This window comes from Phocoena phocoena, chromosome 2 (assembly GCF_963924675.1).
Source record: "Phocoena phocoena chromosome 2, mPhoPho1.1, whole genome shotgun sequence".
Taxonomy (NCBI): domain Eukaryota; kingdom Metazoa; phylum Chordata; class Mammalia; order Artiodactyla; family Phocoenidae; genus Phocoena; species Phocoena phocoena.
The window spans coordinates 78,945,997-78,971,090 of NC_089220.1; the positions used below are offsets into that span (position 1 = coordinate 78,945,997).

General features: G+C 35.8%; 1 protein-coding gene across 2 annotated transcripts in view; it reads right to left on the minus strand.

Annotated features, from left to right (window-relative positions):
- Window positions 1-25,094, minus strand: part of DPH6 (diphthamine biosynthesis 6) — a 172,127-nt gene that overhangs the window by 134,660 nt on the left and 12,373 nt on the right. The window contains exons 3-4 of one of the 2 annotated variants that reach the window (XM_065870909.1): window positions 21,641-21,834; window positions 6,479-6,643 (exon numbers count right to left, since the gene is read on the minus strand). In XM_065870909.1, coding sequence (XP_065726981.1) covers window positions 6,479-6,643; window positions 21,641-21,834 — 359 coding nt within the window. Of the gene's footprint in view, window positions 1-6,478; window positions 6,644-21,640; window positions 21,835-25,094 lie in introns of those variants that run through there. The other variant, XM_065870908.1, reaches the window with a different exon arrangement.

The following is a 25,094-nucleotide window of genomic DNA, read 5'->3' on the forward strand; positions in this document are numbered from 1 at the left end:
GAATAAAATCATGTGAAGAATTCCTCCTCACATTGTTTTCTCATATAAACTTTTCAAATTCTACTGATGTGACCATTTTCTGTCTACAAAGCTTTTCAAGTTAATAAGATTTTAGTAGGTGGCAACAGCAAGACCCTTTAGAAAAACTGAACCCTGGAAAATATTCAATTAATTTCAGCAATATCAAGCTAAAGCAAAGTCAAAAACACACATAGTGAAATGCATAAGCTTTGACATCATATTCACCAACGTCAAAGAAACTGATATCTGAAGCACAAAGAGGAAAGACAATTAAAGACAAAATAAGGAGTAGCAGAATTTCTACCACACTATGCCTGAAGACACAGAAGAGCATGGTTAACTGCTCTAAGGACCAGATCAACAGATAAACCAGGACAGATAACAATGATCTTAAATTAGTTAACTATGAGCAATGCTCTACCGCTCTAATGCAAAAGAAGCATAATACTTAGTGAATAAAAATAATAATAATGATAATAATGTAATAGTTAACATTTATTGAGGCTTCCTTTATGACCTATTTTACTGTCCCATTAATGCTCATGACAATCCTATGATGTAGGTACTATCACTAGCCCTACTTTACAAATGTGAAAGCCCCACTTTATAAATGTGAAAGCTAGAGAAATTAACTAAACCAAGGTCATACAGCTAGCATGTGGTAGAGCCTGGAACACAGACAAGTCTGACTCCAGAGTCCCCACTCAGCCCTTGGAAACAAAGAAATCCCCAACATTTCTTGTTACATAAAACCTTGGTTTTCTGAACTATATGTAATTATGAAGATATCATTGGTCATAATTAAAGTAAAAGGTGAAAATATACAGTGTAACAAGGGCTATCAACATCTTTTTGGTCTCCAAACACTGACAACATATTATTCCTCATCACAACCCGGTGATGGAGCTGAGGAGGAAATACCACCCAGCTAATCCTGATATACCCACCTTGAGAATTCCACAGTATACATACACACTTCTTTTTTTGTAAGCAATACTACTTATGGCTCCACCCAAACCTTGCTTGTAGCTCCAAAAGATTTTTAAATAAAATGTATATTCAAAGATTTTTGCCACATTTCTCTCATGCAAGACTCACAATAAAAAAATTTCATCACATATTTCAATATCAACTTATAATAAAGAAAACTGAATTAGTAAAATAATAATAAAATGCTATTTTTTTCTCAGGTTTCATTCTTCTTCATTCAGCAGTGGTAATGATCTTGTCTCACATTCTACCACCTTGAAGAAATTTAAAGAAGGATTTTTTTTTTTAAGAGGACTGGTATAAAATTATCACTGACATTTTAATTAAAAAAAGACATGTATGTAGAATAAACAGGACATTTCCTCTAACAGTCTGCAGTGGCTGCTCCATTGCTTCTTTGTACAGTCTGAGTAAATCATGCAGGCTCTAACTAGACAGAGCAGCTGTATTTCACTGTCTTCAGTAATGTAATCTACATTTATCACTATTTTAATTAAGCAGATTCCTAATTTGGTACTTCCATTGCAAAGAAAAAATACCTTATTAGTTTTTTTTTGGTAGACAGCATCTTGTCAGTCTTGTAAACCAGAATTTAATTTTAAACATGTTTCCTACTGCAACTGGCCATTATTTTAAAAAGAACTACCATATTTGGTTTATTAAGAGCTTGTTCATTTTCAATGTAAAGGCTTAAACATTGGTTGCTTCTTTAAAATGATTTAAAAAGATGCTTTTGCAGTCCTCAATGTTAACCCAAGTGATATACTAAAAACAATATGTGCTTTATTATAATATTAAATTCAAGGTTATTCAAAATCAATATGAAGCACAGTAAGAACCTTACAAGAAAAACAATGCTTTACAGAATGCTGAGAAAATTCAGTTCAGTAGTTCTTAGAGAAAGATTATGTTTATCATCGGGTTATGTGAAATGCCTGAATATTTAGCTAAATCCATCACTGTGGAATAAAGCAGCTTTTACGTTTTGAAGACAAGTTCTGAATTTTTAAAAATTCATTTCCCATTATTATTTGTAGTCAGAACAATTTGACTTTACAGAATAAGTATATGAATTACTCTGAAGGTGTGCTTGTTTTAAATGGTTCACAGAGAAACAGTTACTGTAATATTACGTCACTGCATTAAATTGTGAATTTTAATACATATGATATCTTGAATCTTACATATCAATAAAAAAGCCCTGATGTTAAAAAAATTTTGTAGTCAGCACACATTAATTGAGCATCTTTTATGTGCCAGGTAAAGAATTAAGTGCTTTGTATTCAAACCAAAGTAGAACAAAGCCTTTGCACAAAAGAGGGTGTCTGTGTGTGTGTGTGTGTGTGTGTGTGTACACACATATACATTTACAGTACAGTACCAAGTGATTTTTAAACTTTGTTCCTTTGAAGGGGAGGGTCTTTAGTGACCCAAGTCCACTTCAACCAGAAAAGTTCCACCTTCATCTATTTTTACACGTCTTTTTTGCAGCCAGGTGAAGAAAGCAAAAGCCGCTTACCTAGAAAGTAGAATAAGGGCTCTAGACTACCTCTAAGAACACAGGTAAATGAAAAGTATCCTAACTGTTCCCAGATATACTGAGGGAAAAAAATAAAAGACTCCCTTTTTTTTGAGTTTCATTTATTATCAGTTTCACATGTTGCCAAATATTGGTTTGTGGGTAAATGTCTACTAAAGTAAAGTTAATAAACATGGCCTATTTAAGAAGTTTGGGGATGAGGTCTGCAGGGAATTGAAAGTTAATGCACCATCTCACTTTGTCAGTCCACATTACCAAGGAATGCCATGCCAGCTTTCAGATTCACATAAATCATCAGAAGTTATGAGATCAGAATTTTTAAAGAAATCTATAGTGCATTAAATGTGTTCTAGATTTATATTAAAACTTCCCCATGTAAAACAATACCACTTACCTTCACACTGAGTTTTGGACTGAAGTTACCATGTGAGCATCTATAATGACTTGGCCAATTAATACACATTATCTCTCATCCCTTACAAAACCTCAAAAGATAAGCTATTTTCACTCCCGTTTGACAGATGAGAAAGCAGGCTCAGAAGTTAAGAAATGTGTTCAATATTACATAGTGAATACAAGGAGAAGCTAGGATTTGGGCCCATGCTTTTTTTACTAAAATACTTTCAGAAGCAAAATAAACTTAGCACATGAAATTTTTCTCTTCTAATCACAGCTAAATATGATGCCTTCTATTACTATCATTTAACAGCTGTACATAAAGTTGTTTTACAATGAAAAATTTAGCTATCGACATATATGATCAAATAGGTTACCAAAAAAGAGAAAGGAAAATCTAAAATTTAAATCAATGCTAATTAATGACAAATACTTTAGTCATTGTGTAACTCCCTTAGTTTGAATTTAAATAATGTCATGTATAAAGCCTGGGTTACCCAATTCAGGGACAAGTAAAAGTTAAGTTCTAGGCAGCCCACTCAGGCTCTAATTAAATAGAAGAAATGAGTACAAAGGAACTAAATTATTTTTTGAAATACTCCTATTGGAACTCAACTTCAAAAAGATATTTCATGAAGAGACAGTAAAGCTTGTAAGATTCCTTCTATCTCAAATTACTCTGATGAATGTCTGATAAAATTGAGATTTACCACTGGATAACAAGAGGTAGCCAATAATTCTAAATGAAAACTCAGAATGGTCTTTTGTTCCCTTTGTTTAAAGTAAAGCCGCTAGTGAAAAACAAGAATGTCTGCTAGGAAAAAGGAGTCTCTTGTCTGAGCAAAACTTAAATTTAAATATCCTGCTTCTTACCTGAATATTCCAAATCATCTACATTTATCTACTGTTCACTAAAAGACTATAGAGGGCACTGTTGCATTAGCTTTGAAGCTTTACAATAGAAGCTGAGAAAAACATCTAGAATGTGTAATTTCTTTAAAGAGTCAAATGCATGGTAATCTACTAAGCCTAATAAAGGGAAAAAACCAAAATGTATGTTTTTCTAAAATAGGTTGAACTTCAATGGGGCAAAAAACTTAACAAAAACAACTGTCAAATTGAGAACACCGCATTGCACACATTTTGCATTTCCCTTTGTAGTGCTTTCATGAGAAAGGTAACTAATCATAGCACCTCCTTATCCAATGGAAACAGCACCCCACCGCAAAATCCTCTTCACAATCAATAGGAAAACGAATGTGGCACCTCATGCAATCCTTCCATAATTCTATCAACAGAAAGAATGCAGTCTGTTTGCATACTTTTGTCTAAAAGGCCAATTCCATTTGTCCCCTCTTTGGGAAAAATGACAGCTACAGATCCATCACCCTCACATGAAAGTAAACAAACTGCAAAAAAACAAAACAAAAAAAGGATCAAAATTGAAATCCTCACCATTTTTAAATGAAATTCTATTACATGTAAAAACTCAAACTCAAAGCAAAATAGAAAAAACAAGTTTTTCTTCAGAGATGTGAACTTTATGCTATTGTGCAACAGTTCTGGGATATAAAAGAAATAAGTTATATACAACAATATTCACTAATCGTATAATTACATACAGATAGCATTCAAGCTTTCCATGTATTTTCTGTCTTCTCACATCATTCCTGTTACAATTCTTTGCAACTAAATTCGATTAAGTACAGTGCCAAAGATCTTTTTTAATATATATGTTTGCAATGTATTACAATGAAGCTAGTATATAAAATACAAAGCTTCTTATTACCCTACCACTTAAGTTTTTTCCACTTGTTTATTCACCAAAAATTAAAATTTTTGACACAAATAATAAAATGGGAAAGGAAAATTAAATTATTTATTTTGGTAATTTAAAAATAATGTCCTGAATTGCTGAAACACTATATAGCTATAAGAATTAAAACATCATGACCAGACTACTAGAGATAATATGTAAAATGAGAAATACATTAATATATATCAAATCATAACACCACATTAAAAGTTAGATGAATCAACATTAATAAAGGTACCATCATAAAACTAAGGCCTTGGGAATTCCCTGGCAGTACAGTGGTTAGGACTCTGCGCTTTCTACTGCCGAAGCCAAGGGCCTGGGTTCAATCCTTGGTCAGGGAACTAAGATCCCACAAGCTGCACAGAGCAGCTCAAAAAATAAATAAATAAATAAAATAAAACTAAGGCCTCTAATTAAGACTCCCAAATTCCCTAGAAAAACAGTATACAATTCATTTTGTCACTCTCAAACTTCCAGAGAGATTAGCACGTTCTCTGAAATCAAAGTGCAGAACTGTGAAAGTGTTAAAAATTCTTCAATAATATGTCAACCTACTCATAAATCAAAAAAAGGGGAAGGGGCTTCAGATGGTATGTAGATTTCATTTTATTACAAAAGCCCCAGTTTAACAAGTTATTTTCAGCCAATAAAAGTCAAAAGTAAAGCATTGTTGAAGTGGCCAGCAGTGACTCTAAGGCTTTAACTTATTAACTTAACCAAAATGCTACTTGAGTATTGCTCCCTTAAATTATTAATTTATGAGTTTTGCTTTGTCTCCTCCTGAGGCAAGGCAGTTTGTAGGTATATTGAATGCATGTAAATAAACAGAAAGCTTTTATAATAGTCTAATAATACACTAAACATAATAAAACAACCTCTTTTAATGAACATTGAATGCACAATCCTATAAAACAAGTTTATATAAATGGGCCATGTAATTTAAAGAAACTGTAAGATCCTCTAGGAAGTAAATGCACAAAACCAGAAAAATTAAACATAAGCCTATTGCTTTTCACTGATCTGATAAAATGCATTCAGCAGAATCAAAGTGCTGCTGTGACTATGAAGAGTATGTCACACGCAATTTCAAAGAAATCTAAGAGAAATGTCGTGAACTATGAGAAAATTTATTTGCAATATTGTTCTTCATCTACCATAAGGATGATTGAAGAAAGAAAGAAAGAAAGAAAGAAAGAAAGAAAGAAAGAAAGAAAAAGAAAAACAGGTTATGTCTTCAATATTCAGGATATTTAAGTAGATATTTTAGTTTCCTATTACAAAAAGAAATGTAGCATACTAAAATCAATTTCGGTTAACTCTAATTTATGCAAAGCTTGACTGTGAGCAATAGCTGCTAAAAGGATGCAGCACTGTTGATTCATATACAAGCATTTTACTTAACTACACTGGATAATAGCAGTGCTCCTAAAGGAGTATAAAAAGCAAAGTGATTAGCAGTCATTACTGTTAATTAGGGCTCACATTACATTCCTTGGGATGAATCTCCTTTAAGTTGAATACATGGAAAGTTTATTTTTGAAGGACTGCCAAACCTTGCCTAGGTAAGTAGTGGAATAAGCCGTCAACTACCAGTAAGCAAAATAAAAAACAGGGACAGATCAGCATCCAATTAGTATGTCTAAGGTTTTAAACAGGAAAAGGGTTGAGGAGAATGAGTAAAACTGGAAACTCATACTTCACATTCTGCAATCTCACTGATAAAAGGAGGAAATGGTGTGTTTATCAAACTTGCTGTGAGCGCACAGTTCATTCAGAGTCCTGTAAACAATCGCCTGGCTGCCCACTTCCAAATACATGTGAAAATCTTTGGGATTCAGAGCGTCATATTCAGCAAGCAAGGTCACTCTAGTGATGCCCTGGAAATGGGAAATTAGGAAAACGTGGCAATCAGAGGTTTAGGGCTGACCAGAAAAAGCCCTGAGGCTGGCTCACCATCTTTCACCACCAGTCAGGCTGTCTCTGCCTATTCAGTATTAACACAACAGGGCTGCAAGTGAATGAAAAGAACCCCATACACCTAAGTGGGACATTGGCTTTCTTGTTTAGAAAATGATAGGCATTTGTCACAGAAGGAAAAAACAAACAAAAAAACAAACAAACAAAAAAACCCCTCAAACACAGCTTTCAAGAACCAGCTCTAAAAAGAAAAGAAAAACAGGCTCCTGATGAAGCTTCAGTAAAGGACCTGGGGAATGGCAACATCCTGTTGATTATCAGGCTTCCTTGACTCCTATACCATTCTGTGCATTTTAAGATGGAAGCCAAATCTTCAACAAAGAAGCTTCAAAAGCAATGCATGCTCATTAGAGGAAAGAATCAAAAATTCCAATGTGCAAAAATTACACCAATGCTCTTAATACTTTCCATAGACAGACTTAAAAATTTATCCTTCAGATCTTTTTCTATGCATATATTTGTACAAATACTTTTACAAAAATGTAATTATACCATACAGAGTATTTGGTACTCCATTTCCTTCTCCTAATAATATATATATAGATATATTTCTGCAACTTCAGTTTTGATCCTATACAGTATTCCACTGTATGGATACACCATAATATAGTTTGCCAGTCATTTCTAAATCTTTCAGTACAACTTTATTTCCTTAGAATATATCCCCCAAAGTGGAAGGGCTGGATAAAGAGACAGTGCATTTTTTGTTGTCTGATGAGTTCTGCCAAATTACCCTCAGAAAGGCTGAACCAATTTCTAGGGCTTTTGGCAGCACATAAAAGTACTCACTTCTCCAAAACCAGTATCATTTCTTAATCCTGCCCAAGTGATAGCTGCATTTTTGAGTTAGTGAGGTTGAACATTTTTTGGCTATTTGAATTTCTTTCTCTGTGAAATGCCTGTTCATATCCTTAGCCCATTTCTCTATTTGCAGACCAGCTTTTAAACATCCCCAAAAAAAGTGATGAAAAGAACTCATCAAATGCTACTTTACGGGATCACCAAAAAGAGATTATTTTAAAGACAAGATGGCAATTGTATGGACACTAAAACACCCTATTAGGATTGGTAACTGAACACGTAGTTATTTTACAACATATTATATTATAGAAGACTTCCCAACCCACCTAAAAAGAAAAAGAAAAATTAAAAACTGAACTGGTTTGACAGATAACTAATAAGAACCTGCTGTATAAAAATAGAATAAAATTCAAAAAAATAAAAACTGAACTGGTTTTGCAAATATTATTTCAATGAAGCTATCTTTGCTTTCCATAAATGCAGAAGCTATCACACCAAGGTGGCATCATCAGCAATGTTCTGTTGCTGTTGTTATCTTTTTGCTTTTCTGTTATTCCAGGAAAAAATTTGAATACAAAAAACTTTGAAGTACCTTATTAGCTACTTTGATAAGTCAAGGAAGGAGGCTGTAACTATAAATGATAGACAAGTTCCTCATGCTATTATCCTGGATCAAGTAATCAATAAAATGTGTCTTTCTTGAGAAAAGTACTAAATATAAGAAAAAAAATGAAAACTGCCCTCCTTCCCTAAAAAGTCCATTCAATTTAGGGCCTTTTCTCATAGAATCAAGAAACTGACAATGCAGCCAAATATACCAATTCCTAATTCATCTTCAGAACCAGGTTTAGATTAGAATGTAATTTCAAGCTACAGATCATGTCTTTTCTTTTTCAAACAATAGCCTAAAAACTTTAAAAGCTGTTACCTAAACCAGTGCTTCTCAAACCAAGTTAAGGATCACTTTTTTAAAAAAGATTTCCAAACCTACAAAGACCAACACTTTTGTAAAATACAATTAAAATGAATTACAAAAGAAAAAATTAAAAAGATAAAAAACACAAGGCCAAATTTTTATTATTAGATTCAACAAATATAAAATTACTCTCAAATTACTATAAAAGTTTCTAAATACTTATCTTCAATTTCTATAAATAGCTGACCTTGCACCAACAGCAAACACTTCTTGGACCAGCACCAGTCCCTAGACCATACTCTGGGTAGCAATAATCTAAAACTATTCTGAGAGCTTTGAAATGAGATGAGATCGCAGATGATAGATCATTTTAATCCAAGACATAGTAACTCCACCTCCCCTTATCAAACCACATACCTGCCCCTCTGTCTCACTGCTAATTCACACATGCCTTATTGGTCTATATATGTATTATATATGTATTGTTATATGGTAATATCTGCATGAATTAACACGTATGTAATGCTGGGAGACAGCAGAACACAGTGATTAAAAGTACATGTTCTACTTTCTAGCTGTGTAACCTTGGACAAGTTACTTAACCTCTGTATCTCAATGACATATCTGTAACACAGGGATAATAAACCAGAGTTGAGGTAAGGATAAATTAGAATATAATGTGTAGAGATTAGAACAGTGCCTGGCAGGTAGTGCTACATGAACAATAGCAATTATAATTACAATAAGACAAAAATAATTGAAAAAAAATCACATGGCTCTGGGCTTTCTAACAATCAATATAAAGAGGAAACTAAAATGAGTTGTGTGATTTAGTGTTCATAGAATAAAAACCGTCTTAATAGTTATAGTAAGGCAAACCATTATAAAGACTAAGTCCTGAGAGAAATTTCACCCTTGGATCATTATAAAGTTGAACATGTAATATGGTGAAAATCTTCAACAGCATCCCTAGGGCAAATACACAATGACAAATTCTGCACACCTCTTATGGACAAGGCACCATGATGAACACTGCAGAGCATCCAAAGTTGAAAAACACAAAGTTGTGCCTTCAAGAGGCTATAAACTGACAAGGAAGATATAATACATATGCAAATAATGATGTAAAACAAGGCATAATGTAATAACAACCCAAAAGAGTAACTAAACACAAAAGAAATTCAAAAAGAGAAAGATACATTTGAGAAAATCAGGAACACTGCTTTTTGTATCCCTCTCCTTTTCTCTTTGAACATAAAATCCAAAGGCTTATTAAGGACCATCCAGAACACACACAAGGTCCAAGCCTGTTGGCCCTTCTCTGGTCATCATTTCCTACCTGAAATTATAAGATGCTACTTTTCACTCTATTATTTTTGAGATCTTAATATTTTTCTTGAGAAATGCCTGACATCCCCATCTGCTCTCAGATGCTACCTCCATAGTACTTTCCTCTTCACTCTTTGGAAGCCACAGAAGCTCCCTCTGATCTCATAGCAAATAACTCAGTGGACAATAGATTCCTAACCTGAGCAGTCATGTGTACCCCTAGGCTACAAGGCTTTCTGAAATTGATGGTTAAAATAGTAGTTCTTAAACTTTTGAAAAGAACAGATCGCTGTGAGTCTATGATAAAAATTTGGACCTCTCCCCAGAAAAATTTACATTCACAAAAAGTTTGCACAAAATTTCAGGGTTCAAAAACACCTCTCCCCTCTAAATTAAGAAATCATGTCTTAAAGTATCAAGTTATCTTGCACTGAAGTCCACTAGCCTGATTCTTACTAGCTTTCTGTGATCAAGCCCAGGTTATATGACCACTCAAAATCAGTACAACTTGGGTGAGGGTTAAGAAGTCACAAAAATGACTGTGAAACCAATAAAAATCATTAGAGGAGGGAAATTGTGAAAGGCTCAAAGGGGAAGACCACGGGTTATGTACCAAGTGATGATGATTCTTCCTCCTCTCCTCACCACCTTGCAAAATTAGTATGTAGGAAAGAATTCACAAGGGAACTGGTTTTAAAAGAGACCACAGACCATTTCAATGGCTCTAGAACTAATCTTATAGTAGGCAGCAAAGTATTTTGCACAAGGAAGGGAAAATAAATGTCTGATAAATAGTTCTGCCTCTTCTGATTTGTCTCTATTTTTATAGAAATCCATAGGGATCAATATTAGCTAAATTTTGTGAAGGTTAGATAGACTCAGATTAGTAAGTCTAATTTAACAACTGCTCATTCAGCACCTACTCTGTGCAAGTACACAAAGTGACCACATGCCTCAGCACCACAGATTCTATGAATAAGGGTAGGAAAATTCTGCTGGCATTGAGAGGTAAATTGCTCTTACATACAGGAGTGCACATAATTGTCCCATTTTACTGCCTCTGGACATTCTAAGAGGCATTTTTTAAAACTGTTAATTCTTTACATACTATTTCAAAAGTCAAAATTCTCTAAATTTAGTTCATTAACCCTCAATGAAAGTCCTTGTTTAAGGCTTTTTACAAATGAGTTAATAGGAAATATACTGCTTTGATTTTAAAAATAAGCATAGTTTAACCCTAAAAGAACACGCCAAAATAATTTTTAATGGAAAAAAAAGCATCTATTAATAAGAACCTTTGTCATCTTTGGGTTCACTTCTTTATCTTCTTTTGAAACAATCCATGCCTCAGTTTACTCATATAGGAAACTAGACAGAAAACATTATTTCCACACATCTCTTGGAAGGTTGAATTATCTGACTGAAAGAGTCTAAAAAAGACTCAGAGGGCCAAAAATTAAGGCAACAAATGTAGTAGAATAAATTCAATCCAATATATAATATAAATTTGCCCCCATTAAAACCTCTTTCACAATTTGAACGATTACCATTCTTTTTCTTCTCTGCATTAATGTACTAATAAAGTCAAGAGGAATTACACTCATCTCCATGCCAACTTGCAGCTACTACTTAATATTAATATACTAATGGAAATTTGTATGCGATGAAAAAATTGACTTTATTTAGCTGTACTGGATTATTTTGGAAGCTAGGGAATAAAGGAGAAAGAAAATCTGAGACTGACATGAAGTTGACAGGCTTTAAAAAAAAACTAACTTATACAGCATCTTTTTTTCTAGAAACTTAAAGAGGCTCTCATATATTTTCTCATTTATTCTCAAAACAGATAAAAAGGATAAAAGGAAGATATATCCAAACTTTACAGATGGAAAAACTGAATTCCAGAGGAGAACAGTTGAACACAATGCCTGTATAGTCCGTAAGAAATAAAAAAGAATGAAATACAATCCTTGCCCCTTGAAGTAATTATAAACTTTAAACAAAAACCCACAACAAAAACAAATTACACAACAAAACAGAGCCAGTAGCTCTGGATATCAAGATAAATTAAGTACTATAAGAGAAATACAATGTTACATGAAAGGTCCAGAGAGGAAGATATTACATTCAGTGGGGGCATATCAAGGAAGACATCAAGAAGGAGATGCCATGTTAAAGAAGGAATTGGAGAGGAAATTCCTGAATTTATTCAGGAAACTGAATAAAACATAGCACTCAGCAGGAAAGACAAGGACTATACGGGGAAGAATGAGTTCTGACAATAGTCTAGTGCAGGTGGAACACAGGTTCTATGTGGGGGAATACTGGGAAAATGTGAAAGATAAGATGAAGTCATATTGCAGAGCACCTAGGGGGTCAATGGTAAACAGCAAAGGTTTTTGATGAGGAGACAAATGTGACTGGATCTACACTCTGGAAAGACTAACCTGGCAGGAGTTTGCAGGATACATTATAGAGTGTGAGAGAGTGGAGAAAGACCATGGTAATTTGCATCCCACCTACATGTATGACTATTATGTTAAAAGCATTAATATCATACATTGTACTTCCCTGTAGGTGCTTTTATTTAGAGTCAAGAAATATGATGGACTATTTTAGCTGATGTGTACTACATACAACCCTATGAAGAAAATGTAAAAGGACCATCAAGACAAACATTTATTAAGAGTTAATCTTGATTAAATGAACCCAGATTGATATGAAGCACCTTCTATACCATCCTATCAGATTAAAGAGATGACAAAGATAGGGTGCTGCAAAATTGAGGATCACAATATTTGTAATAGATAGCTATTGTAATTCATTTCATTATCAACAGTGCCCAGTGAAAGCTGAGAAGATTAGCCATGGAACTGTCAGTTTACAAGGTACCTTACATAGACTCCTTGTCACTCTTTATTTAAATATTACCATCAAGCCCTATTAACCCACCTCTTCAATGTCCTCTCTTCAACTTTTCCACTGGTACTCCCCCAGTTCAGGTCCTCAGAACCTTTCAGCTAGCCGAGTATCTCAGTTTTCAATTTGAACTCCTCATCTCCAGAATTCCACTTCCCTAATCCATTTCTTACATTATTAGTGGTTCAACCTAATGGCCTTCAATCATATAATTCTATGTCATTTCTTTTGCAAAATCCTTCAAGGTAGTGGCTTTCAAACTTGTTTGACCATGACGATTTGTTTAACAGTAAGAAACACATATATACATGTAATGTTAACAGCCTAGCATGCACACACATACACACACGTGCATGTTTCCCAAAATAATAATTAACCTTACTACATACAATTCATTTTGATATTTTCTATTTTATTTTAGCCTCTTTCATTTAAAGGGAAAAAATATGACCACTAAACTGAGTTTGGAAAATACCACCTTAGGGACTCTTCCCTGCCTGAACTTGGTCTAAAATTTAAGACAGTCTTTTTTGTGGCTTCAACCTACCTTTTCAGACTTATTTCCCACTACTCCTTGAACTCTTGAGCTCTAGCCAAATTGAACTACTATTTCCCTAATATATCTCATGATTTCCTGCTTCCATGACTGTGGCTAAACTATGCCCTTAATTTGCAACATTCTCTTGGTCATTTTCCATGCCTGCCTTTGTCAAAATTGAAACAACCTTTAAGGATATCAAATGTAACTTCCCCTGTAAAGCCTCTCCTGATTCCCCAACACGGGACTTTTTTCTCCTCTGAATCCCCAAGCCTATTAAATGCACACTCTAATGGCAACTCTACATTATATTAGTTTCTTTGTGTATGTGTCTTACCTCATTAGGGTCTGTGAAGGCAGAGACTATATCTTGTACATTTCTTTACTCTACAGTAGTGGTACATTATAAGCATCCAATTAATGTTTGCAAAATGAAAGACATAAAAGTCTCTAAATGGTAGTAGTATAGGTTAAAGTTAACAGGAAAAGTCAAGATCAACTAACACATCCCTTTAATTCACTCATTTTTTTCTCACATGTCACAGAACAAGCCCCTATTAAATCATTTCTTACCAATAAAAAAGATAAGCTCTAAATATTTATTGATATTATCATTGATTTTATGGCTACTTTATGATTAAGGCACTACAAACTTGCTGAATGAAGACATTCCTTACTTAAAAGGGAAAGTTGATATAAAAAGTTCAGTTCAAGACCTATCATATTATTGTGTGACCACCAATAAAGTCCTATGTAACAAAAAATGTAAAGATAACAATAAAGGAATAAAGTAATTTATACTTATAAATCTTTGTAATGTGTTCTCAGTCATTTAATAGAGAACATAACAAAGACATGGTAAACAACAGGTCTAGAAATGAAATAATAGACTGTAGGACAGAAACATACATGTAGCATCTTAGACAACACAACTCCAGAAGTAGATATCAACAAAAGGTTTCTTAAAAAATAAATAGTAGCATAGTCCAAAAAGTTAATAGGACACAAACATCAGAGGTTGAAAAGCATAAAAGCAAGAAATTTGAAAGACAAGACAAACATACCCAACATACTTTAAAATATATAGAGTAGATGATAAGATAGAAAGAAATCTATAATTCGTAGAAGAAAGGAATACAAGGACATAAAAATTAGTCAGTTGGTAAATTTATAGAGAGGCAATGAATCAGGCAAAAGATAAAAAGAAAGAGTATATAAGTGCATGTGTAATATACACACACATTCATTGATACTAAGTGGAGAAAGTTCAAAGTTGAGGAGACAGAACGATAGTTTTGTTAGAATGAAGGAGTCATGTTTTCCAGGCTTTAGGGGAAATCTATAGATGAAGACTCTAGACCTGTGATAAGTTTACAAACTGTAATAATTGATGAGTATGATCCAACATTTTATTTCCAGACAGATCATCCATCATGTACTTTCTCATGCATAGTTGACTTTACCATTAAAAGGGCCAGAGATGGCACAGCCTCAATAAAGCCACACCTGGGAGTCAAAATGACACTGGCCTGTGCTAATTCAGAGTTTTCCTATTTGGAGTCCAGAATCAATACTAGCAAAGCATTTCTTGTGCCAAGGGACTAGGCTTAATGTCCAAAATCTTGGGAACCAACAGGACTTGAGGCAAGCTGTGCAATGTTGAAGAGCCAGAAGCAATCTGTACAGGACTATGGGCCTGTTTAATTAGCTCTATGGGTTCTTCCTGAAAATCTTAAGGCCATCTTATATGTGCCTCCCGCTCTAAACCCTTTGGATTTGCCTCAAGCCACCCAATTATCTAGGGTTTTTCCCTGAGATTCAAAGTGAAAAGAGATCCACAAAGTAATTTTCCACCATAATAAGCAGGTTTTCTAAGGTATATATACAAAAAATAACTTGAAAAAGTGTCTGCTTAGCATTTTTATAAAACATTCTGCAGCTGGAAATTATTCTTGGTACACTTAGTGGTGACACTGCCAAATCTGATAGGACACCCTATTTGGAAAAGTTTCACTATGATAAAAAAGTTTCACTTCTATTTAAGCTTCTAAATGAAAAAAACAAAAATAAAATGAATTTGCCAATGGTTTTACATCATATTTTTAAACAATGTTGTGGCTCCCCTGCATTAGATAAATTATTATATAAAAATAATTTGTTAAATTTTGGACTAATTTGTTCAACTATCCTTTAAAAGTCATCCATATGCCAGGAACATAGCTGGACACTAGAGATATAAAAATGAAGAGTACTGAGATTGTCTTTGAGGGCCTCACAGTCTAGCAAGAGACAATCATAAAAACAATCCTAGTATTGATAAAATCCTAAGAAGCACAGTAGAGTTATGGACAAGCTGCCAAGGAAGAGACAGGAAGGTGAATTAGAGCCTATTCCACAGAAGGGTATGAAGCAACAAGAGATTCTTCAGGAGAACAAACAGATAAAGGTGTAGAAAAGCATAGGCAAAGACTCAGATATGAAAAAGCAATCTCCTGGAAACCTAATTAGTTCATTATAACTCAAACCCAGAAGCTTGTGTGGGAATGGCAGGATCAGACAGGTAGGCTTGCAAGGGCCTCTTCCTAAAGAGTCTTTTTTTGCCAGGCTAATGTGCCTGGACTTTATCTTAAGGGTGGGTTATTTAAGTATGTATGCAGATCAGCTGATGACAATGTGGTAGCAAGGCTGGAGGGTGCACAAGGCAATCTTGAAGGCAAGTGGGCCAGTTAGAAGACTTGCACAGTATAGATAAAGAAACCATTTATGGTGGGAATGAAGTCAAAGGGTCAACTTCAGAAGTCATAGAAGTAATATCAAAAGGTCTTGTAGATCAAATGGTTATGGTTGGGGTGGGAGGCAACTGAGAGAAAGTGGAAGTCTGGTAGTGAGGCCCCAGGTTAGACTTAGGTGATGGAGTAAATGACGATGTTTTCAACGAAGAGGGAAATACAGAAAAGGGAGCAAGTTTGTGCAGAAAGATAATGAATAAGTTTTGAACTTGTTGAGTTTACCATGCCTACAGGATATTAAGGGGAGAAATCATGAGCAACTGAATATATAGGTCCTAGAGTATAAGCTTACTGTTGTAGCTCCAGTGGTCAACTATTTTTGAAAGAAGCCAAGAAGGAAGGAAGAGAGGGAGGGAGGAAAGAAAAGAAGGGGGGAGGGGTGGGGAGAAAAGAAGGAAGATCTCGAAAGAACCATTTAGAATGGTTCTCAAGTTTGTAAGCAGTTGGAACCTATTTATTCTCAGGAAACTTGTTACTCTTTACCCCCTGCCACAGTTCAGCCTTCTACCGGCCACAGCCTGCTTTATATTTGGAGACCTACCCTTCCAACAGTGGGTTCTGTTCTTCCCACAGACCCACAGTAGATGTGGTTATAGCAATCACGACTCAGTCTCTTGCTCCACGAACAGCACAGGATCTAGGCCTGTCCAATCAAATGAAATCATTTTCTCCCAACAACAATGCGTTCATGGATGATACATGTCAGGCCACTGAGTGACAATGAAACGTAAGTGGATTTCCCCTCTAGCTATTTAAGATTAGAGCTTTTCCTACTAGGTAGGCACTAGAAAGAATGTAACTGTGAACCATCTTCTAACTACAAGGGTCCAGACTGAGAATAGAATAAAAAGAAAAGAAAGGCAAGAGATAAAAACAGCCCAGCAGACAGGTTGGTCACATAGTTTGTATCCTGTTTCTAATCTACTTGAAGCTAAACTTATCTTTAGGTCATTGTCAGTAAATTCTCTTTTTATTTAAACTAGCTTGAACATTACTTTCTGCTCCTTATAATCAAAAGAGTTCTGACCAATACCAAGAGTAAAGTAGCAATCGATGTTTTCTAAAAATTTTAAATTAATATCCAGTTTTAAAAAATAAGTTTTTCACAAGCCTGTCTATCAATAGTAAATATTCTATCTAAAAAAGAAAAAAGATCGTTATTCACTTATTGTTGTATTCAAATTACAAGTGTCCACTAGGTAACTTAACATCATATTTAACATCATCAATACCAAGATAAAATGCCTAATGCAAAAAGGAACATGAAAGAAGAAAACTACCAAAGATTAGAAGAGGAAGACTGAAATTGAATACTCAAGGAAGAATATTAAATGAATTCCATTGTAATGAAATTAAGACATATTTCTGGATCAAGAGATTCCATTAAAATGAAAACAAAGTTACAATCTCCAAAAAACAAAGAAAACAGGGGGGAGACACCAATGGAAAAGGAATTTCATTTAGTTTTCTTGAGTCAGAAAGCAGAAGAATAAGGAACAGCAACTGATAAATCAACAGAGGAAGCTGTAACCTACTGTTTGTATGGAAGAGAAGAAAGCCAAGAAAGGAACCAAACGAGGCCACATTATTCTGAACTCTAGGTATAACAAGGATGAAATGTGAGGCTGGAAAAACTCTAATGTCAAAAGCGTTCACAGTCAGCTTTCCTCTTGCCTTATGCTTAGATATGAACAAGCAACCGAGACATTTGAGGAAAGCCTACAACATGAAAGAGAAACAAATATGAGAAAAAAAAACCCAAAGAAAACATGAATATTTTAGGGAATGAAAGATAATGTTTAAATCTCTAATCTGTATTTTAAAATGGATGTAGGGACGTTATATCTATAGAAGAAAAAACAGATTGTTATTAAAAAAGGAACAACCAATAAACAAGTTCTTGGCTACTGAAAATATGATTGCTAAAATAAAAAGAAAATTTCAACAAGAAAGCAGGGCATTTAAAGTGGAAACCTCACAGAATGTACAACAAAAAGATACAGAGATGGAAAGTATGTGAGAAAAGACAAGAGACATGAAAATTCAATCTGGGAGATTTAAAGTCTGACCAGTGAGGGTACCAGCAAAAGGGAATAAAGAAAGTCAAGGGGGGTAAATCATCAAACAAATAATGGAAGAGCATTTTGCAGAGCCATCCTCACACTGCAATTCTATTGACTCTGCCATGTTTTGTGTGTCATATTTGACAGCATATTCTCTTCCCTGCCACCCCCCAAAAAAAGCCACAACAGTTCTAGGTCTTATATCCACACATCCCTCTGCACAGGAGAAATACCTTATCTTCTGCCAACAATCCATCATCTTAGGCTTCATTCTATTTGGTACAATACAGGTTAACAAAACCATCCCTGACCTAATGGCTACAGCCAGAATGCCGTGTTGTGACTGGCTTTCACCTGCATTAATGCCACCCTAAACCATCATTAAGAGAAAGACGACAGAGATATGCTGCTACTCAATAGGAAGTTGCAGAAGGGATACAGGGGAAACAACCTTCAATTTCCAGTGCACTGTTGTGACATTTCAGCATGTCAAACATAAAGACACAATCATAAAAGATAACAGAGAAGAAAAACAAGTCAGCTGGGGCTTCCCTGGTGGTGCAGTGGTTAAGAATCCACCTGCCAATGCAGGAGACACAGGTTCGAGTTCTGGTCCGGGAAGAACTCACGTGCCGCAGAGCAACTGAGCCTGTGCGCCACAACTATTGAGCCCCCGTGCCACAACTACTGAAGCCCGCATGCCTAGAGCCTGTGCTCTGCAACAGGAGAAGCCACCACAATGAGAAGCCCGTGTACCACAATGAAGAGTAGCCCTTGCTCGACGCAACTAAAGAAAACCTGCGTGCAGCAACGAAGACACAACGCAGACAAAAATAAATTAATTAATCAATTTTAAAAAACAGTCAGCTAAAAAGGAACAAATATCATATTAGCATCCAACTTCTCACTGGCAAAATGCTAGGGGACAATGGAGCAATGCCTTCAATGATTTGAGGAAAAATAACCTTCATTCTAAAATATTAAATTCAACCAATTTATCAATCAAATATGAGGGCAGAATAAGAACATTTTCAAAACACAAGGATTTGAAAGTAATTTCTCTAAGGAAGTCTCAATGATGGATTCCACTGAAATTAGGGAATAAACCAAGAAAGAGGGCGATATGAGATCCAGTAGGAAGTGGTTCCCAACAGGTGGAGAAAGAAAGAATACATGATCCCTAAACATATTCTCCATAGAGATATGATGTTTAGATGTATCCTTCAGTAACTCTTTCATTGCTTTATCTGAATTAAAAGGAAAACACCCACACAATTTGAAAATTACTATATTTTCAGGAAATAATACAAGTTATCTATATATCAAACTAATCCAGATGAGAACCAAAATGACATTTTAATATTGAAGAAATTCTAAAGAATAAAAGACTAGCTATATGATAACCAGATATTTTGAAAACAGCTTGATATAAATATATATATATATATATATATACACCTGTCATAATCACCTGACAATCTATGAGACATAAAGGCTTATTGTATTTCTATTAGTTTTCATGACTTCTAGAAAATAGTTAGGAAACTTTTAATTCTGTAAATTCTTCCAAGTCTTTCTACTTATTTTCAGCAATTAGTCAATTAAACTCTTTGCAAAAACAAGTACCTCCTACTCAAAAATTAGCTCTAATATTTGGGGGGGAAAAAGAGTTTTACAAAAACAAAAAACTGACATACATATGAAAGTCACAAAACTGCAACCTGTTATAAATGAATGCTTAAAATGAATCTAAATGCTTTCAATTCTTCATTAATATTCAAAGGATTAAAAAAATGCAATTCCATCTTTTCCTTAGAACAAGTGAAGTCTAACTTGAAGAATTATAGCTCCTCTCAATTCGTTTTTTCCATAATTACTCAATTATTCATTAGAATATGTAAGACCTCTATTGGAATCTTTGCACCGTGTTTTATAAATGGATTTAACTATAAAAGGCTGGTTATACAATCTCTTCCATAAAAGCAATATATTTCCAATATTTATGTCCTTAAAGTATCCTATAGTAAAATTAATATTTTTGCACAGGAAAAGAAGGAACTATTTAGTCCCTGACAACCTGATAACATCTCTTTCAGCTATACTTATAATCATAATGTATGAACTTCCAAAGCAGAAGCTGTCAAGATTTAACATTAGCATTAATTTATGTCATAACTGATGGTTACTATAAAGATAATGGCAAAGCATCCATTTCTCCAAAGACAGCATGGATTGAAAGGGAAATTTCTTCTTAATTACTACTAATCAGCCCATTTTTAATTAAATTGATTAGTAATTTATTATCTTTCCCTTTCTCGGAAGCCTGTTATTATCATGTAGTTTCTCCAAAGTTATCAGTTACCAGGGATTTTTAAGCAATCCAATTACCTCTAGTGTTGAGTCCCACCATTCTATAATATTGGTTTATGCTAAAAACTTAATACACAGTTTCTCTGTACCCTGAGAAAGAAATTTTGAAAATGCAAAATTTGCGCTCAGTATTTCACACCTCAAAGTGAATGCTGTCAAGGTTTTAGTTGTGCACATGGGAAGAAGTGAAAACTTCTTTTATGCCTTCCCCTTTGTTTGATAATCAAAATAGCTGTTATTAGCATGTACATCCCCAGAGGGAAGAAATCAGGTCCCTGTGATTTCCTCTGAAAAGTATCTACTTCTTATGCCATCCATAACTAGACAGTAAATTATGTAACAATTCTAAGTGTTTTCCCTACCAGTTTCTCTTTTAAGTAATTGACTATCAATGAGAATGAAAAGATAAAAGATAACTGCTTAATATAAAAGGATCTCTATTAATTAACATTTACTAAGTATAGTACTTACTAGATATATGAGTCCCATACTTTCTCTCCTAAATTTTCTGTCTAGAGAAATTAATAATGAATGCACATTGACTGCCAAACTCTTATATATAGGGACTTAAGTATTTAATTCATACCTCTTACTAACTTAAAGTAAGGCTCAGTCTCTCCCTTTCTTTAGGTCTATTTGAATTTCACCATATCAGAAAGGTCTTGCTTAACCACACCCTGCCATCACTCGTGATCACCTTGACTCTGCTTCATACTTCTTCATAGGACTCTTCACCACCAAGCATATAATTTGTTTGCTTATTGTCTGACTCCTTCTACTGGAAAGTAAGCTCCAACAAAACAGGACTTAGTTTGATCTGTTCATTGCCCTATTCTCAGTGCCTAGAACTATATATAACAAGCACATAGTAGGCATTCAAAAAGTACTTGCTAAAAACATGACTGAAAGGTCATCAGCTCCAAAATCCTAAGGAGAACTTAATTAAATATCATTTGATAGTTATGGGTGCCAGACTACACCAAAAGTTCTATTTTTAAATACTATGTAATATAAAGGCATAGTAATAGTTTTCTAACCAAAAAGACAAAATATCCTTTCAAAGGACAGTTGGGCTACTAGCAGTTGTAAATTATTTATTACTAAATAATTCAGTTAATGTAATTTACTAAATTACACACTAAATTCAGTAAAGGTAAGTAGTCACTGCATACCTTAACAAGTTTCAAAAGCTCATAAAGATCTTCAACCTCATCACCTTCACATTTGGTGTACACTCGTCCTGTATCCATGCTCTTTCCTCTTATGGTGCGGCGATAGAGGGGAAGAGCCATGGCTTCTGCATACAAATCAATGGCGTGATGACCCACTGTCTGATACATGTAGCTATCCAGTTCATCTGACCCCACTGCAACAATTAAAGTGGAAATAATCAGTCAAACACAGTGAAAGAAAGTGGATTTGAAAGTCCACCGAAGTTTTACTGCTTGGAGAGCAGTCAGCACAATTTAAAAGCTTACTACACTATATCTCTCTTCAGTTATTAAATGAAATAAAATATATAAGAGTTGCACATTTGTTCAAGCTGCATCCAGTTCACATCAGCTCTGGTCATTTCTACTGCAATTAGAAATATAAGTGCACATAAATTTTTGAAACTATATATAGAACGTTTAAAGAGAAGAATAATGTATAAAGCAAATTTTGAATAGTTTATTCGATTAAAGATTTTATTACATAAATATATGTTCAAATCATTCAAAGTTATTCATGAAGTCACCTAGAGTTGTAGAAGAAACTCTTAATTAAATACGTACTTAGGAGAGGGGGAAGATGGTGGAAGAGTAAGACGCGGAGATCACCTTCCTCCCCACAGATACACCAGAAATACATCTACACATGGAACAACTCCTACAGAACACCTACTGAACTCTGGCAGAAGATCTCAGACCTCCCAAAAGGCAAGAAACTGCCCACGTACATGGGTAGGGCAAAAGAAAAAAGGAAAAACAGAGACAAAAGAATAGAGACGAGACCTGCACCAGTGGGAGGGAGCTGTGGAGGAGGAAAGGTTTCCACACACTAGGAAGCCCCTTTGCGGGCGGAGACTGTGGGTGGCGGAGGGGGCTAAGCTTCGAAGCCGTGGAGGAGAGCACAGCAACAGGGGTGCGGAGGGCAAAGAGGTGAGCAAAGCGGAGAGATTCCCGCACAGCGGATCGGTGACAACCAGCACGAAACAGCTCGAGAGGCTTGTCTGCTCACCCGCCGGGGAGGGCGGGGCTGGGAGCTGAGGCTCTGGCTTCAGTCAGAGAGCAGGGAGAGCACTGGGGTTTGCAGCATGAACACAGCCTGCAGGAGGTTAGTACACCACGGCTAGCCGGGAGGGAGTCCGGGGAAAAGTCTGGACCTGCCCAAGAGGCAAGAGACTTTTTCTTCCCTCTTTGTTTCCTGGTGTGCGAGGAGAGGGGATTAAGAGCGCTGCTTCAAAGAGCTCCAGAGATGGGCGCGAGCTGCGGCTAACAGCGCGGACCCCAAAGACGGGCATGAGACGCTAAGGCTACTGCTGCCGCCACCAAGAAACCTGTGTGCCAGCACAGGTCACTATCCACACCTCCCTTCCAGGGAGCCTGTGCAGCCCGCCACTGCCAGGGTCCCGTGATCCAGGGACAACTTCCCCGGGAGAACGCACAGTGCGCCTCAGGCTGGTGCAACGTCCCGCTGGCCTCTGCCGCCGCGCCGCAGGCTCACGCCGCATCCGCACCCCTCCCTGCCCCCCGGCCTGAGTGAGCCAGAGCCCCGGAAGCAGCTGCTCCTTTAATCCCGTCATGTCTGAGCGAAGAACACATGCCCTGCGCCAACCTACATGCAGAGGCAGGGCCAAATCCAAAGCTGAGCCCCTGGGAGCTGTGAGAACAAAGAAGAGAAAGGGAAATCTCTCCCAGCAGCCTCAGAAGCAGCAGATTAAAGCTCCACAATCAACTTGATGTACCCTGCATCCATGAATAGACAACGAATCATCCCAAATTAAGGAGGTGGACTTTGAGAGCAAGATTTATTACTTTTTCCCCTTTTCCTCTTTTTCTGGGTGTGTATGTATATGCTTCTGTGTGAGATTTTGCCTGTATAGCTTTGCTTCCACCATTTGTCCTACGGTTCTATCCATCCGTTTTTTTTTTTTTTTCTTTTAAAAAAATTCTTTTCTTAATAATTATTTTTTATTTTAATAAATTTTTTTATTTTATTTTATTTTATTTTATTAGATCCTCTTTCTTTCTTATTTTCTTTCTACTTTTGCTCCCTTTTATTCTGAGCCGTGTGGATGAAAGGGTCTTGGTGCTGCTGCCAGGAGTCAGTGTTGTGCCTCTGAGGTGGGAGACACAACTTCAGGACACTGGTCCACAAGAGACCTCCCAGCTCCACATAATATCAAATGGCGAAAATCTCCCAGAGATCTCCATCTCAACACCAGCACCCAGCTTCACTCAACGACCAGCAAGCTACAGTGCTGGACATCCTATGCCAAACAACTAGCAAGACAAGAACACAACCCCACCCATTAGCAGAGAGGCTGCCTAAAATCATAAGTCCACAGACACCCCAAAACACACCACCAGACGTGGACCTGCCCACCAGAAAGACAAGATCCAGCCTCATCCACCAGAACACAGGCACTAGTCCCCTCCACCAGGAAGCCTACACAACCCACTGAACCAACCTTAGCCACTGGGGACAGACACCAAAAACAACAGGAACTACAAACCTGCAGCCTGCAAAAAGGAGACCACAAACACAGTAAGATAAGCAAAATGAGAACACAGAAAAACACACAGCAGATGAAGGAGCAAGACGAAAACCCACCAGACCTAACAAATGAAGAGGAAATAGGCAGTCTACCTGAAAAAGAATTCAGAATAATGATAGTAAAGATGATCCAAAATCTTGGAAATAGAATAGAGAAAATGCAAGAAACATTTAACAAGGACCTAGAAGAACTAAAGATGAAACAAACAATGATCAACAACACAATAAATGAAATTAAAAATACTCTAGATGGGATCAATAGCAGAATAACTGAGGCATAAGAAATGATAAGTGACCTGGAAGATAAAATAGTGGAAATAACTACTGCAGAGCAGAATAAAGAATAAAAAAAAAAGAATGAAAAGGACTGAGGACAGTCTCAGAGACCTCTGGGACAACATTAAAAGCACCAACATTCGAATTATAGGGGTTCCAGAGAAGAAGAGAAAAAGAAAGGGACTGAGAAAATATTTGAAGAGATTATAGTTGAAAACTTCCCTAATATGGGAAAGGAAATAGTTAATCAAGTCCAGGAAGCACAGAGAGTCCCATACAGGATAAATCCAAGGAGAAACACACCAAGACACATATTAATCAAACTGTCAAAAATTAAATACAAAGAAAACATATTAAAAGCAGCAAGGGGAAAACAACAAATAACACACAAGGGAATCCCCATAAGGTTAACAGCTGATCTTTCAGCAGAAACTCTGCAAGCCAGAAGGGAGTGGCAGGACATATTTAAAGTGATGAAGGTTAAAAACCTACAACCAAGATTACTCTACCCAGCAAGGATCTCATTCAGATTTGATGGAGAAATTAAAACCTTTACAGACAAGCAAGAGCTGAGAGAGTTCAGCACCACCA